General features: G+C 36.9%; 1 protein-coding gene across 1 annotated transcript in view; it reads left to right on the forward strand.

Annotated features, from left to right (window-relative positions):
• DDX10 (DEAD (Asp-Glu-Ala-Asp) box polypeptide 10) overlaps positions 1-17872 on the forward strand; it is a 336305-nt gene that overhangs the window by 53597 nt on the left and 264836 nt on the right. The window contains exons 12-13 of the mRNA XM_006833802.1: positions 3586-3674; positions 13103-13574. Coding sequence (XP_006833865.1) covers positions 3586-3674; positions 13103-13574 — 561 coding nt within the window. The remainder of the gene's footprint in view (positions 1-3585; positions 3675-13102; positions 13575-17872) is intronic.

Here is a 17872-nt window from a genome sequence, read left to right on the forward strand (position 1 = left end):
TTTCCCCATTTCAAAGAGAGGTAACCCAGCGGAATGTGGAAATCATCAGACAATATCATTAATACCTCATACAAGTAAAATTTTGCTAAAGATGATTTAAAAATGACAGTAACTGAACATTTACAGTGAACTTCCAGAGATTCAAGCCGTATTCAGTCAGGGATGTGAAACGAGGGATATTATTGCTGACATCAGATGGATCTTCACTGAAAGCAGAGAATACCAGAAAGATGTTTGTTGTTATTGTTAGGTGCCATTGAGTCAGTTCTGACTCCCAGTGACCCTATGCACAACAGAATGAAACACTGCCTGGTCCTGGGCCAACCTCACAATTGTTGCCATGCTTGAGCATTGATGCTGCCATTTGGCCAATACATCTTGCTGGGAGTCTTCCTGTTTTTCTCTGACCCTCTACCTTACCAAACATGTTATACTTCTTTAGTGACTGATCCCTCCTGACAATATGTCGGAAGTATGAGAGACGAAGTTTGGCCATCCTGGCCTCTAAGGAGCACTCTGGTTGCACTTCCTCCAACACAGATCTGTTTGTTCTTTTGGCAGCCCCTGGTAATTTCAATATTCTCCTCCAACACCATAACTCAAAAGCATCAATTCTTCTGCAGTCTTCCTTATTTACTGTCCAGCTTTTGCATGCATATGAGGTTATTGAAAATACCATGACTTGGGTCAGGTGCACCTTAGTTCTCAAGCTGACATCTTTGTTCCTCAGCACTTTAAAAAGGTCTTGTGAAGCAGATTTGCCTAATGAAATACGTCCGTTGATTTCTTGACTGCTGCTTCCATGAGTGTTGATTATTGATCCGAGAAGAATGAAGTCCTTGACAACTTAGTCTTTTCTCCGCTGATAATGTTTATTGGTCCAGTGGTGAGATTTTTGTTTTCTTTACATTGAGATGCAATCCATACTGAAGGCTATGCTCTTCATCAGTAAATATTTTAAGTCTTCTTCATTTTCAGCAAGCAAGGTTGTATCCTCTACATATCGCAGGTTGTTAATGAGTCTTCCTCCAATCCTGATGCCATTACTGGTGATTGGAATGCAAAGGTTGAAAACAATGAGGATATCAGTAGTTGGAAAATATGGCCTTGGTGATAGTAATGATGTTGGAAATCACATGATAGAATTCTTCAAAACCAATGATTTGTTAATTTCAAATACCTTCTTCAGACAGCATAAGAGAAGCTTTTACACATGGACCTCACCAGATGGAATACACAGAAATCAACTTGACTGCATCTGTGGAAAGAACCGTGGAAAAGGTCCATATCATCAGTTAAAACAAGGCCAGGGGCAGATTGTGGAACAGACCATCAATTGCTCATATGCAAATTCAGACAAGCTGAAGAAAATGGAAACAAGTCCATGAGAGGCAAAATATGACCTTGAATATATCCCACCTGAATTTAGAGATCATCTGTAGAACAGACTTGATACACACTTAAGACCTAAGACCAGAAGAGTTGTGAGATGACATCAAGAACATCATACAGGAAGAAAGATGTTTATACGTGCTTTACTGACTACGGAAAGGCTTTTGGACAACATTGTGGAGAATGATAAATTCTGGAAAAATTGTGCTGTACACAGACTTGTACATAGACCAAGAGGCAGTTGTTTTAAGAGCAGACTTAAGAGTCAAATCTAAGTATGGCTTTTTAAGAATTACCATTGATAAATCAGGAGAAATTAATTCCAAAGCATAAGAATACTACCAATATGTTTTATAATGTTGAACTTAACATATGCACTTAACATCCAATGAAAGATGCCTTTAAGCAAATTATTTTCATTCGTATGTATATATAGATTAAATATATAAAATATATATATATGAATGAAAATTTTATTTAATTATGTGGAATGTGGTGGCTCCATATGATAAGCACAGAACTATGAACCACAAGGTTTGTTGTTCGAACCACGGGAGAAAATGACGCTTACTGCTCCTGATTTTAAAAGCTTCAGAAACCCTAAACAAAATTGCTATGAGTCAGAACCAATTTGATGGCACTTAACAAGCACATTTTATATATATATATATGCATGCATTTGTCAGCAAATAGTAGTTTAGGCAAACATTCTCCAAGGTAGGAATTGTTTTTATTTAAGTCTTTTGGACAGAATATGAAGAATGATTTTAAAAAATAAAAAGCATGAATACCAGTGTGTCATTCATGATTTAACTCAGACCTAGAAGGTGTGGCTCTGTGGGATAAAGCACTGGATCTCAAGGTAGGTTTGAACCACAAGGTCAGCAGTTCAAGCTTACCAGCCCCTCGTTGGAAGCACTATACAGGGTCTCTATGATTTGGAACTGACTCCACAACACTTAACAACAACAATCTTTCAATCATGAATCAGGAAATCTGAAACGTTGGAAGGGTGTTTTTTCACTGGTTTGTGCATACAATAAATAAGCCTTCCAGAACCAAGATTATAGAAAAGCACATTGAAATAAATGCGTATGATTTATTGGGTGTCATGCATGGTTTAGCAGAATGACTAACTGTTTGGCCAGTAGCAGCAAGCTATCTAATTTCATAGAAGTGATTTTCTACCTTTTGATTATAATCTCGATAGAACAAAAACTATAAGCAGGTGGGGGTTGATTTCTTCTGGACAATAGTAGCGGAAAGGTTTTACCTTCAAACTGATGCTATTGATTATTTTTGTTCTTTAAAAAATGTTTTGAAGATGAGTATAAGGGTTTAGTATAAAGTCGTGAGAATGTGAAGTTTAATAAATATGGAAATGGGATTTGCATATACTTTCCAAAAATTAGTTAAAAAATAAACAAATGATGATGTCGACATGCCTCTTTATTGTTACCTGTCCAGTTTACAAATGGACAAAAGGTCTGCATGATGTTGAATTTTTGGTTTATGTAGCTCTGATAAGCAGTTTTGTTTATTTTGTTTAGATACAAATGGAAGAAGCATTGCAAGTTGATGGAATGTTAGAAATTGTAATAAAAAAGAAAAAACTTTCAAAATGAACTTTATCCTGTCATTGTATTAAGCCTCACTGAATTAATTCAGTAATGCTTTGTTGAAAAATGGAAACTGTATTATAGTAATAATTATTATTAGTAATACCTAACATTTATTCATGCTTACTGCATTACAGAAGGTTTACTAGGTAGCCTTCATACATTTTTTTCATTTAATTCACATAATACTCTATGTAGAAGTGACATTATTAGCATTGATTTATCGATGAGAAAACTGAATTTGATGAAGCAAGAAACTTGCTCGACTTGTAAGATACGGAGGTCAGAGTAGATTTCAAATTGTATTATTCCAGACTTTTCTATTACTCCTTATTGCCACTGAATGATACTGATTTCTAGTATAGCTAAAAGGAAGGAAGGCGATACTCTGTATTTAGATGACTTGATAAAGCAACATTTCAGTCTTCTTTTAGTATTACAGTTCTGAAAGTTATGCTCTCTCTCTCTCTTTCTTTTTTTTTAAGTCATGTTATATGGAGTTAATATTGGTTTAAATGAATTTTCCATCGTTGCTATTGCATACCATACATTTAAAACTTTTGTTTTTTTATAGTGTTTTGTCTCCTATATACGTTCAGTATATTTGATGAAGGATAAAGAAGTATTTGATGTGAGCAAGTTGCCTCTACCTGATTATGCCCTGTAAGTATTCATTGTACAGGTGTACTTGAAAATCCTCAGAGTCAGAGGAATTTGTTTCAAACCTGGTTCTTGTCGAGTCCTAGTTTAAAATACTGTCACCTAACATTTACCGTAAGAGAATCTGTTAGAGATCTGCAGAGAACAAGAGTCTGTAAACTCTCTAGAGGATTAGTTAAGAAAGCAGATTTTGTTAGAAGTTTCTTATTTATAAGTATAAATTTCTTAAGATTACATAGGCAATTTCCTATAGCTTCATCCTGAGGGCAGTGGAGAGCAGGTGATAAACATGGTTTGAAATCTTTGTATTGTTGTTGTTATGTGCCGTGGAGTCGGTTCCGACTTATAGCCACCATGTACAGGGTTTCTGAGGTTGTAAATCTTTACAGGAGCAGAAAGCCTCATCTTTCTCCCGCATAGCAGCTGGTAGTTTCGTACTGTTGACCGTGAGATAGCAGCCCAATTCGTAACCACTACGCTACCAGAGCTCCTTGAAATCTTTGTATACAGACGTTGAAAGATTTCTTGTTCTCTGAAACACTGGCTTCCCCTGAACATGCTATGGATGCACACGTTGCTTCACCTGTTCTTCTTGTAGTGTGCTTTGGGGATTCCATACTGCTTATTACCTGAATATTTTTTCATTCCTGGTGCTTTTTACCAGTTACTCAGCTACCGTGGCAAAATGTTCCTGTTTAGTCATGGAGGTTTTTATTGTATGAAATGCACGTATTAGTCTTTTTTGGCCTAGTATTTGAGAAAATTATATTTTTACATTTTTAGCTATGAAGGAGGAATGTTCATTTTTCTATGGGAGCCTTTCTGCAGGGAAAACAGTGACCAAACCCTATAGAATCACACTTGAGGTTAATTGTACTTTGAATGTCAGTATGGAATGTCAGGCTGTTAGGAAATACAGGCTCATAGGGAAATTTCTACTCTCCAGAAGTTTGAATGTCTTCATCTTTAAATGTGTTTAACAAAACCTTCTGTCAAGACCTGGTTTTGTTTTCCATTTTTTAGGTTAGATTATAAGTTTAGTCTACCAGCTGATTTGTCACTTGAAACATTTTAGAAACTTTTCTTTTAAATAATGGAGCAAGACCACTGACTTTCCTTTTTCAGTAATGGAAAATTACATGCCATGAATAACACTTATTTTCTTTGACTTATTTTATATTAGTCTGTTATTTCACTTTTTTATGAATATGATCCGTGGTTTAGGTCATTAACTGATAATTTTGTGTTCCATGCGAAGTTCTTTGGTTTTATGGTTGAGTTGGCTGGAATTGGTCTTTTACTGTAAGGCCATAATTAGGGGACATTTTATAGCAGCTATGAGTCGGAAATGACTTTGATGGTAGTGTATTTGTGTTTTTTGGTTTTGTTGCAGCTGACTTCATTAAGTGTCACTATTTACATTTGTGGACTTGCTGGAAATGCTTAGAGAACAGAAAATGATCTCCTAAGCCTAATTTATTGATACAATTTTATTTAATGTTTTCAGTTAATTTTTATGGATATTTGATATGTAATTTCCTTGAGACGTATAATTTGCTTTAGAAGTCTTTAATACCTAATGCAATCCTATGTTGTTATTGTTGTTAAGTGCTGTCGAGTCGATTCCGACCCATAGCAACCCTGTATAGGGTTTCCAAGGAGCAGCTGGTGAGCTCGAACCGCCAACCTTGCAGTTCAATCGACTCTGCAGTCTGGTGCATTAATGCGCAGGGTATAACACAGATTCAAAAAAGTGTTTTACTGGAAACACATGTGTTGAATGCCAGATCTGTATAGGGCATTCTTAGAATTATTGTTGTTGTAAGGTGCTGTCGAGTTGGTTCTGACTCACAGCAAACATCTGAATAACAAAATGAAGCACTACTTGATCCTGCACCATCTTCTCGATTGTTGTTACGCTTGAGCCCATTGCTGCTGCCACTGTGCCAGTTCTTCTGCTTGGGAGTCTTCCTCTGTTTTCACTGATCCTCGCCTTTACCAAGCATAATGTCCTTCTTCAGAATATGGTTCTTCATCATAGTATGTCTGAAGTATGAGAGACGAAGTTTTGCCATCCTGGCTTCTAAGGAGCATTCTGGTTTGTATTGTACTTCTTCCAACACAGATTTGTTCTTCTGGCATGGTATTTTGGATATCCTCCAACATCATATCTCAAATGCATTAAATCTTCTGTGGTCTTCCTTATCCACTGTTCAACTTTCACATGCATGTGAGACAATTGAAAATACCTTGGCTTGGGTCAGGCCCAGCCTTCAAACTGATATTTTTATGCTCATGAACACTGTATTAGAGGTCTTGTGCAGAACATTTGCCCAATGCGGTGTGTCATGTGATTTCTTTACTACTGTTTCTATGAGTGTTAATTATAGATCCAAACAAAATGAAGTCTTTGACAACTCCAGTCTTTTCTACATTTACCATGTTATTTGTCCAGTTGTATTTTTGTTTTCTTTACATTAAGATGCATTCATACTGAAGTTTGTGATGGTTGATCTTCATCAGTAAGTATTTTAAGTCCTCCTCACTTTTAGCAAGCAAGGTTGTATCATCTGCATATTGCAGATTGTTAATGAATCTTCCTTCAAATCTGTTGCCACAATCTTCATATAATCTAGCTTCTCAGTTTATTTGCTCAGTATACAGATTGGATAAACATAGTGAAAGAATACAACCCTGGTACACATCTTTCCTAATTTTTAACAATTTAGTGTTCCCTTGTTCTGTTTGAACGACTGCCTCTCTTGGTCTATGTGCAGTTCCTCATGAACACAGTCAAGTGTTCTGGAATATCTATTCTTTACAATTTTACCCATAGTTTGTAATGTACAACACAATTGAAGCATTTGCATAGCCAATAAAGCACAATTAAGCATCTTTCTGGTATTTTCTGCTTTAGTCAAGATCCATCTGACATTAGCAGTGCTGTCCCTAGTTCCACTTCCTCTCTGAATCTGACTTGAGTTATTGCCAGTTTCATATCGATGTACTGTTACAGATGTTTTTGAATTATCTTCAGAAAATTTTACTTGTATGTGATATTAATGATATTGTTTGATTATTTCCATATTCTGTTGGTTCACCTCTCTTTGGAATGGGTACAAATATGGATCTCTTGATATAGAAGAGTGAACACATCCAGTACTACATCAGTTGGTTGAAAGATTTCTGATTGAATTTTGTCCATTTCTGGAGCCATTCTTTTTCCCATTGCCTTCTGTGCATCTTGGACTTTCTGCCTTCAGTACCATTGATTCTTGATCATATGCTACCTCTTGAAATGGTTGAACATTGACCATTTCTTCTTGGTACAGTGACTCTTTGTATACTTTCCATCTGCTTTTGTTGTTCTTTGCATCGTTCATTAGTTTTCTTATAGACTCCTTCAGTATTGGAAATGGAGGCTTAAATTTTTTCTTTAGTTCTTTCACTTGAGAAATGCTGAGTGTGTTCTTCCTTTTTGATTTTCTAACCAGGTATTTGCAAATTTGTCTTTTCAATCTGCCCGTTGAAATTTTCTGTTCAGCTCTTGTGCTTGCTCATTTCTTCAATTCAGTTTAGCCTCTGTACGCTGGAGAGCACGTTATAGAGTTTCCTCTGATGTCCATTTTGACCTTTACTTTCTTTCCTGTCTTTTTAATAACCATTTGCTTTCTTCCTGTATGATATTCATGTCTTACCACAGCTCTTTTGGTCTTTGGTAAGTAGTCTGATGAATCAAATTTGTTCTTGAGATGGTCTCTAAATTCAAGTGATTATGTTCTGGCATATTTTTGCTCTAAAGGGCTTATTTTCATTTTCTTTAGCTTCAGCATTAACTTGCGTATCAGCAGTTGATGATGTGTTGCACAGTTAGCCCCTGGCCTTAGTTTAGCTGAAGATAGTTAGCTTTTCTATCATCTCTTCCCACAGATGTAGTCAATTTGATTCCTGTGTATCCCATCTGATGAGGTCCATGTGTTTAAAATATGGCATTGCAGAATAAGCATTGAACTGCTAACTGCAATGTTGGTGGTTCAAAGTCACTGGAATCTCCTCAGAGATCCCATACCAGGTTCACTATGAGTTGGCACTGATTCGATGGCACTTAACAACAACAGTTGCAGTGAATAAGTTTTTGGTCTTGCAGAATTTTATCATGTGATCTCCAGCATTATTTTTATCACCAAAACCATATATTCCAACTACTGACCCTTCCCTTTTTCCAACCTTCACATTCCGATCACCAGTAATCACTAATATATCTTGATTATATGTTTGATCAATTTCAGACTGAAGAAGTTGTTAGAATTCTTCAATTTCATCATCACTGACTTTAGTGGTTGGTACATAGATTTGAACAATAGGGATATTAAATTGTCTTCCTTGTAGGTATATAGATATCTTATCAGACAGTTGTATTTCAATATAGATCTTGAAATATTCTTTTTGATTACTAATGCGAAGCCATTCCTCTCGATTTTATCATTCCTTACATAGTACATTATATGACTGTCAAATGCAAATGCAAAATGGCCAATACCAGTTCATATCAGCTTACTGATGCCTAGGATATTGATTTTAATGCATACCATTTCATTTTTGATAACTTCCAATTTTCATAGATTTGTGTTTTGTACATTCCATGCTCTCACTATTAATGAATGTTTATAAATGTTTCTCCTCATTTTGAGTTGTGCTCCATCAGCAAATGATGGTCCTAAGAGTTTTATTCCATTCTTGTCATCACTGTTAGTTCTACTTTGAGGAAGCAGCTGTTCCCCATTTGTATTTTGAGTACCTTCCAACATGAAGGGCTCATCTTTCGGCACTATATCTGACAGTATTCTGATGCTGTTCATAATGTTCTCATCTTTTGGCACTGTATCCGAAAATGTCCCCTTGATATTTATTATGTTTTCAGTGGCTGAACATTCAGAAGTAGTTAGCCTTTCTTTCTTCCTAGTGTGTTTTATTCTGGAAACTCTGTTTTACCCTCTACCATGGGTGACCCTAAGGAGCTCTGGTAGCATAGTGGTTATGAATCGGGCTGCGAAACTTAAGGTCAGTAGTTTGAAACTACCAGCCGTGGGAGAAAGATGAGGCTTTCTGCTCCTGTGAAGATTTATAGCCTCAGAAACCCTGTACCAGGGTTGCTATGGGTCGGAACTAACTCGGCACGTAACATGGGTGACCCTGTTGGTATTTAAAATATGAGTGGCCTAGCTGTCAGCAGCATCACAGTAACACAAAAGCCACAACAGTATGACAAAGTAGCAGACAAGGGATAGGTTAGAATTATATGTGTATATAATGTATACCTTTATATTCAAGGAGCTCAAATTTTTGCTTACAAAACCTCCTGACATTTTACTAAAGTAGCTGAGAAAGATACAGAAATGTAACTAATGCATTGAGAGAAACAAGTTAGTGATTCTAACCTGTAGCTACCACAGCAGTAATGAATGATGACCTCAAGTGCTCAGTCAGCAGAACCAAACCCATTGCTAATGAGTTGATTCTGACTTGTAGCAACCCTATATGACAAAATAGAACTGCCCATAGACTTCCTGAGGCAGGGATTTGTATGATAACAGATTGCTGGTAAGTTTGCACTGCTGACTTTTCAGTTGGCTGCTGAACACTTCACCTAAGGTGCCCTGGTGGTGCCATGGTTATCTGTAGTTGCTGTTTATGTACTAGACGCTGTTTTAAGTGTATTACATCTATGAACTCAAGTATTCTTAACAACCCTGTATAGTGTTGTTGTTATGTGTAGTGAGTTGATTCTGTCTCATAGCGACCTTATGCACAATCATTATCATCACAGTCATTGTTAAGCTTGGGCCCATTGCTGCTGCCATTGTCAGTCTACCTTGTTGGGGGTCTTCCTCTTCTTTGCTGACCTTCCACTTTATCAAACATGAAGTCCTTCTCCAGGGACTGGTCCCTCCTGATAATCTCTCCAAAGTATGAGAGATGAAGACCCGCTGTCCTCTTGTTCAAGGAGTGTTCTGGTTGTACTTCTTCTAACACAGATTTGATTTTTCTTGTAGCCGTCTGTGGTACTTTTAATATTTTCCTTCAACACCATAACTCAAATGCATCAATTCTTTTGCTGTCTTCTAACATGGACATTTCTTTTTTGATTGTCTTGAGTTCTTCTAATCCTCCTCTGTGATTTCTCATTGAAAATTTATTGGAGTGGCAAAACCAACCAATCCCTGCACCACAGTACCATGAACCCTATTTACATGGTCCCTTGCAATCATTTGTTGGGAGTTATGAAAACTATGACTAGGAGAGCCATATCAAGTAAATTCTCTCTACCGTAGTACTATTATCATCCTAGTTTACAAGCAGGAAAACACATATAGAGAGGCTAAATAATATGTTAAACTTCAAGGTCAGTGGTTCAAGCTCACCACCCGCTCCTCAGGAACCCTACGTAGTATCGTAGTATCATTATAAGTTGGAACCAACTTGACGGCTGTTAATAACAATAACAAGATCATGCAGTCAGTAATCTTTGGACCTGAGATTTGGACCTCAATAGTCCCACTTCTGAATCCATGTTTCTCAGCATACACTGTAGTACTACCTCTCAGAATTTGTTAAAAACCATGTCATGTAAAAAAATGAGGTGTGAATCCATGTTATAAACATTAGTTGTTTATTATTGCAGACCTTGCTTCAAGATTTTATTTCCAATCTGACAATGGGAATAGTGAAAGCTATTAGCTTTGAGCCAAGTTAGGGAATACCTGACCTTTAAATGAATCTCAGAAGAAGAAAACAAGATTTTCTTCTTTTTTTTAAAAAAATAAAAATTATATTGTGTTTTCTATGAAAATTTTCACAGAAAATATGACAAATTTCTTTCTTTTGTTTTTTAAACTTTTTATTGTGATTTGAGTGATAGCTTACATGGGAGAACATCTGTTTTACACCATCGTTTCATTGCAATGATTACAATCTCCTCCGTGCATCATCATTCAGTAGTATTTGCTTCCATTCCCTCTGTTTTTTGTGCAAGGGAGGTGTACCAAAAAACACTCAGGAATATATAATAATTTAAATAACCAAAGGGCACATTCTGTAAGACTGCCTCCTGGCTGCCCGCACTCAGTCTTTCTCTTTCCATGAGTCTAGAGTCCTCAGCTGCTTTCTCTCTCCATGTCCTCATCTCTGCCTCCATCTCTGGTGTCGCTGCTTCTCTGGATAGGGTCCCGCATTCCGCTTGTGCTATTCTCCCTTGATGGTCCTAGGGTTCTGTGTTTGTGTACTATAATATTAACTACTCCCCCATTTTTGTAACAAAACTTTGACCTTTACAGTTGTGACAGTTCCAGTTAGTCATGATAACTGGATAACGTAACTATTGAATCATAAGAGTCTTATCCCCATCTCCTTTCACCACACCCGTGTAGACAAGATGAAAACTATTCAATGGGGATACTACCTTCCCCCACACATTCTTAAACTGAACTCCCTCTTGAAAACTTATAAGCCAGCCACTTTATGCCTTTATTTCCCCCTCATTTTAGGTAGCCAGTGTCTAAGTTGCCAGTCTCTATCTACCCTGTGTACAGAGGGGATAGGGTTGATAATTGATGTGAATAGTATAGGGATGATACTTTGATGTGAAGACTCCTTCCCGCTCAGTTGATGTTTTGAGCTACTACATCCATAAGTATAGGTCAAATTCATCAAATTGTAGTGGTTTATACTTGTTTACTTAATCAAAAGGATACCTCAGTTGAGTTCTGATCATCAAGTCATTGAGGCTAGGTCAAATGGGTACTGTCTGCAAGTTTGGGTGTTCTTGTGCATCTCCCCTCACTTCATGTCAGCTGGAGGCTTCACTCTCAGCTCTAACCCTCTGTGGCTATGTCCTTATCCATGGGTTCAGGAGTCCCCAGGTCTCACCACACTTAGGACCAACCAGCTCTTCCTCTTTTCTCTCTCATCTCCAGGTCAACAGGAGTCAATGGATTGTGGTTGAACTCAGCCCATTTCTTCATTGTTGCCTTTCCCCCTCTTCCACTCACCAGTAGACCAACGTGGTTGATTGTCAGCAAGCTTATGTGCCTGCTTGTTTTCCCTTGGAGTTTCAGTCTTCGAGGGGGATTTGTCCTGAAGGGACTTGATTGCTTGTCTTGATGGCTCTCCGGCAAACAACTTACTTGTTCTTGTAGTGTTGTCATATTTAAAAAATAATAATTGTGTTTTTAGCGAAAAGTTTTTACAGCAAATTGGGTTTACATTTAACAATTTCTGTACAAATTGTTCAGGGAGTCCTGGTAGCATAGTGGCTTACGAGTTGGTCTGCTAACCACATAGTCAGCAGTTCGAATCTACCAGTTGCTCCACAGGAGAAAAATGAGGCTTGCTGTTCCCATAAAGATTTACAGCCTCAGAAACCCTATATAGGGTTGCTGTGAGTGGGGCCACCACCATCATACTGTTGTTCAGTAACAGTGGTTGTTATTTTCCGCAGAGTAATAACAGTCTAATTATTTCCATTCTTAAGGTTCTGTTACCATTTATCTTGTTTCTTTGCTTTCCTTACCTTGTAATTTTTGCCTCAGAATAAATGTTGACCATTTTGGTCTTACTTAATAGATGACTTTTTCTTAAAGGAGCACAGTTGTCATTGGTGATGTTATTTATTGTATGAAGCAATTTGTTATTTAGCTGAAAGGTAACCTCCAGGAGTAGTTTCACTTCACAATTTAAAAAGTATCTTAGGGTTATAGTCTTAACCAGTTCAGTAAGTCTGGACTTCTGAAAGAATTTTTAAGAGCTTGGTTCCACATTTTTATTCTTTTTTATCAGGAACCATCTGTTTATTTCTTTTTGTTGTCTTCTGCTTTGTAACCATCCTTTCTTTTTTATAGGAATGATTGTGCCCTATTCTGTTTCAAAAAAGGGAATGATGGTCCTTGAGGTCATTCTTTACAGAGAACTGTGTTTTGTCATTTCATGGCTCTGTCTCTTTCCGTTTATTTAGTACTTACATTTTGCAAAGAGATTTCAAATTGTTGATCTGAACTTTCAACAGCTGTGAGATACACAGGAATTAATAACCCTGTGGTATGAGAAAGGTGAGGTTGAGAGAGTCAAACGGGAAATAGACAAATTTAGTACCTAAACCAATTGCCATCTCAATTCTGGTTTAATGATCTTTATTTTGTGCCATGCTAGCCTCTTAAAGAAAAACAAGGTATCTCCAAAATGTTTTCTGACAGATACTTAGTTTTTTGTTTATTTTTGTTTTGGCTTGCATTTTGGATCATCTAGCCTGATAGGACTGGGTTATATTTCAGAGGGACATTTTCTTTAAAACTGCTCTAAAAATAGATCTCCACTTTTAAGAGAAAGCATACTATCATTGTGTTGAGATAATTATTTTCATTTTTCCTATACTTAAGGTCTCTTGGTCTTGCTGTGGCACCACGAGTAAGATTTCTTCAGAAAATGCAGAAACAACCCACGAAAGAATTGTCATCGAGCCAAGCCAGTAAAGTAGTTGAGCTAAGGGCTCCCTCCCTCACCAATGATGAAGTGGAAGAATTTAGAGCTTATTTCAGTGAGAAAATGTCCATCCTTCAGAAAGGTGGGAAAAGATCAGAAGAGACAGACTACAGACTGGCTAATGGTGTTAGTGATGAAAAAGAGGAAGAAGAAGAGAAGGGAAACGAACGAGAAATGAGTGAGAAAATGGGAAAATCGAAAGATTCTCAAACTGTTTCTGGTTGTGGTGAATCCCAGAAGCTAAAGGAAGGTCCTCTGCAGTTCTTGGACAGAGATGAGGAAGATGATGATGAACCGGATGGTGATTTCTTTAAGGTGAAGCGTTACAATGTGTTTGGGCTGGACCTTACAGAGAATAAAGCATTACAGGTAAGTTTACTCCCAAATGGAGGGCCTTCTATTATTTCTAATTTCTACTGTGTTAGTTTTTGGGAACTATGGGAACGTATGAACAAGGAGAAACTTAAAAAAAAATGCTTTCTTTGAACTATCCTACCATCCACCATATTTAAACTCAGATGACTTTTCTCATTTTTTTCATATCTTTGGGAACTCTGTTGTTAACTGCTGTTGTGTCGGTTACGACTCACAGCGAATCCTGTGTTGGGTTTCCAAGGAGCAGCTGGTGGGTTTGGACTGCTGACATTTTGTTTAGCACTCCAGCCCTTATTCTACAGCACCACACCAGGATTCCGTGGTGCCTCAAGGAGGCAGAAAGCGTTAATTTTTTCAATTACTGGCTTTCTAGTGCTCTCTGTTTTAAAAGTAATGAAAGTCATGCTCATAAAATTAATTAAGGTGATGGAGTTCCTTGGATTGTGTGGCGTGGGGGCCCTTAGTTGGGATTTTTAAAGCATTCTGCTTTCTGATATAAATCATTACAAATGTTACGTTTTATGATTTAATCTCTCTAACTATGAATTTTACTCTTAACGAGACATTTGCTTTTAGGAACCAAGCCAATATCTTAAGTACAAAGCGAACACTTCTTTTTAAAGGACACTTAAGGGTTTATTAAAAGATTATCTCCAGCTTCTTTGTTTCTGAAGGTTCTTTGTTTCTGCTAGTAGCACCAAAAGCGATAGAGTCCCTGTTTTCTTCAGTGTCTGTAGGAATACAGTGAAAGTGTGTTCTCTTCCTCCTCTCCTGTGTCCTTTTCTTCATTGTATACCTCTATTCTTGACCATTTCTTTAAAAATAATTTAATGGAAATTGAAGCCCAGCTCTTGTTCTCTATACGGTGTTTGATAAAATTCTTACACATTATGAAATACTTATTAAATTTTGAGCTGTGAAAATTGGAAAGGTATTTCTTTAAGTAACTAAATAATACTAAAATAAGCAGTGAATATAGTTACTGAGCACTTAATATATGTTAGGCTACTTTATTAAGCATTCTTTAAATATTCTCTCATTCTGTTCTTGAAGAAACCCTGTGAGATAGGAACAATCCATGGAAACCTTATATTTCATTTACAAGTGAGGACGATAACTGAGGCATATATGAGAAAATTGTATACAACTAGCTAGTGGCAGAGGTATAAATTGAACCTGGGTATTGTGAAGTTACCAGCCTTTCCTAGGAAACCCTGTAGCGGGTTGCTGTGATTCGGAACTGACTTGACTGCACTTGACAACAACTTAACAACATTGTGACATTAGTGATATTGACCAATAATCTTATCTGCTTCAAATTTAGCCATATTAAGTTTGCAATTAAATCTCATTTTGCCAAGTAAAACAAGGACCAGAAATTAAATTTGTTTTAAACTAGTTAATCAATTTGGAGTCTTTGTGTGGCACTGTGGGTTAATGCACTGGACTTCAAAGTTGGTTTGAACTACAAAGTCGGTGGTTCAAGCTCACCAGTCGCTCTTCAGAAACCCTACCCAGGAATTATGGGTTGAAACTGACTTGACAGCACTTAACAACAATTTGGTCAGTTGATTTTACCAAAAAAAAAAAAAGGTATCCATTTCTAAGAATGATGTGAATGACAAATTGGAGTTACATTTATGAAAGAATGATTATATATTTTTGTAATAGCACATGAATTGATCACATAAATAAGGAGTGTGTCTTAAATATTAATGGATCACCTGACATTAAAAAAATTAAATGTATGAAGGGGCTTCAAAGGTTAGTGGAAAAATTCCTTTACCTTTTTAATTCTATTTTTTCACAAACTTTTGAAGCCCTTTCATATGTAGAAAAACATCTTTTTGCTGTTTTAAGAAGTCATTTTAGTTGAGATATAATTGACATTGAGTAAAATGATATACTTTTAAAAAGTATATAATTTGGTGAATTTTTAAAAAGTATGTTATTTTGTAATCACCACCACAGTAAAAAGAAAAAAACAACAGAACAGTTCTATAACCTTGACGTATCCCCTCACCTTTTCTGCCATTAAGTTCCTCCCAATCTGATTACAACCTTTATAGTTTGTATTTTTCATAATGACATGGCAGTAATTATATAGTATACAGCTTTTTGTGTCTGGCTTCTTTTACTTAGCAAAATGTTGGATGTATTAGTAGTTTGTTCCTTTAGTGAAGAACAGTAACTCTTGTGACTGAATAGTATTTCATTGTATTGATGTACCATAATTTTTTACATGAATTATTTTAGTTTTCAGTTGTTAACAAAAAAGCCACTGTAAGCACCATCTACAGGTTTTTGTGTGGATATTTTACTCATTTGTTGTGGTTGTATAGCTAGGATGGGGTTGTTGGAAGGTATGGTAAGTTTAACTTTGTAAGGAACTATCCAGTTGCTTTCCAGATTGGTGATTCCGGAGTTCCAGTTGTTTTACAACACTTGATATTATCTGTCAATCTTTTTCATTTCAGCCATTCTAGTGGGTATATGAGGAAATCTGGTAATGCAGTGGTTGAACACTGGGCTGTCAACCGCAAGCTTTGCTGCTTTGAAAGATTGGTGGGAGAGTGATGTGACAGTTTGTTTCTGCAAGATTTATAGCCTTGGAAACGGATGGGACAGTTCTACCCTGTCCTAAAGGGCTGTGTGAGTCAGAATTGACTCGCTGGTTTTGAGTTTTGTTTTACTGATTAATGATGTTGACATGTCTTAAGCTTTTTGCCATTTATGTATATTCTTTAGTGAAATATCTGCTCAAATCTTTGCCTCTTTTCCCTTTTAAAATTGTGCTGCTTGTCTTACTGAGTTATATAAATTCTTTATGTATTCTACATACAAATCCCTTTTCAGGTACATAGTTTCAGATTTTTCTTCTGGTCTGTGTCCTGTTTGTATTTTCTTAACTGTGTCTTTTAAAGAGCAGAAAATTGTAAATTTGTTATGGTTTGATTTATTAATTTTTCTTATACAATATTGTGTATTTACCATATCTGTTAAATCTTTGGGGAACCCAGTAACAGAATCTCTCCTATATTTTCTCCTAGAAGTTTTATACTCTTAGCACCAGAATTCCTCTCAAGTTACTAATATTTACATTTTATGCTAGGTATTGGTTGAGGTTTTAAAATATTTTTTTTGGTTCTTAAGTGCTGTCAAGTTGGTTCCGACCCATAGTGACCCTGAACAGGGTTTCCGAGGCTGTAAATCTTTATGGGAGCAGAAAGCCTCATCCTTCTCCCACAGAGCAGCTGGTAGTTTCAAACAGCTGACCTTGCGGTTCGCAGCCCGATTTGTAACCACTACGCTACCAGAGCTCCTTTTTTGGGTGTTGTTGTTGTTGTTGTTAAGTGCCTTCGAGTCGGTTCCGACCCATAGTGACCCTGTACAGGGTTTCCGAGGCTGTAAATCTTTACGGGAGCAGAAAGCATCATCTTTCTCCCGCAGAACCGCTGGTAGTTTCGAACTGCTGGCCTTAGGTTCGCAGCCCGATTCCTAACCACTATGCTACCAGAGATGTTTAATTGATCCAGCATCATTTGTTGAAAAGACTATGCATTTTCCATTGAATTACCTTGATTCTTTGTTGAACATAGTATATGTCTGTTTCTGTGTGTATATTTTATATATATATGTATATGGAGTTATGGTGTGGTGCTGTGGGTTAATGTGTTGGACTGCAAAGTTACTTTGAACTGCAAGTTCGGTGGTTCAGGCTTATCAGCTGCCCATTGGAATCCCTATATGATGAGGTTTTCTGCTCCTGTAAAAATTTACAACCTCAGAAATCCTGTTCTGGGTCTCCATGACTTGGAATTGACTCCACAGCATACCACAACCACCATGTATGGATTTTCTTTGTAGATTATTATGTTGTTTATTAATAAGAATGGTTTCAGTTCTTTCTGTTCTGTCTGCTTTTTATTTTGTTTTCTTGCCCTACTGTGCTGGCTAGGCTTTTCAGCATAAATGCTGACTAGCAGTTGGAAGAACAGATATCCTTGCTATCGGATCATTCTATCGGATGTTAGCTGTTGTTTTTTTGTAGATGCCCTCTATGATGCGATTGAGAAAGTTCCATTCTGTTCCTAGGTGGTTTAGTGTTTCTGTCATAAATGAGTGGCGAATTTTGTCAGATGCGTCTTCTGCAACTATTGAGGTGATTATGTGGTTGTTCTTACTTGTGGTTTGTTAAGGTGTGTTGATTGATTTTCTGATGTTGAGCCAACTTTTAATTTCTGTGATAAACCCTTCTTAGTTTCCCATATGTATACTAATAATGCTAATAT

Source organism: Chrysochloris asiatica, unplaced genomic scaffold (genome assembly GCF_000296735.1).
Source record: "Chrysochloris asiatica unplaced genomic scaffold, ChrAsi1.0 scaffold00008, whole genome shotgun sequence".
Taxonomy (NCBI): domain Eukaryota; kingdom Metazoa; phylum Chordata; class Mammalia; order Afrosoricida; family Chrysochloridae; genus Chrysochloris; species Chrysochloris asiatica.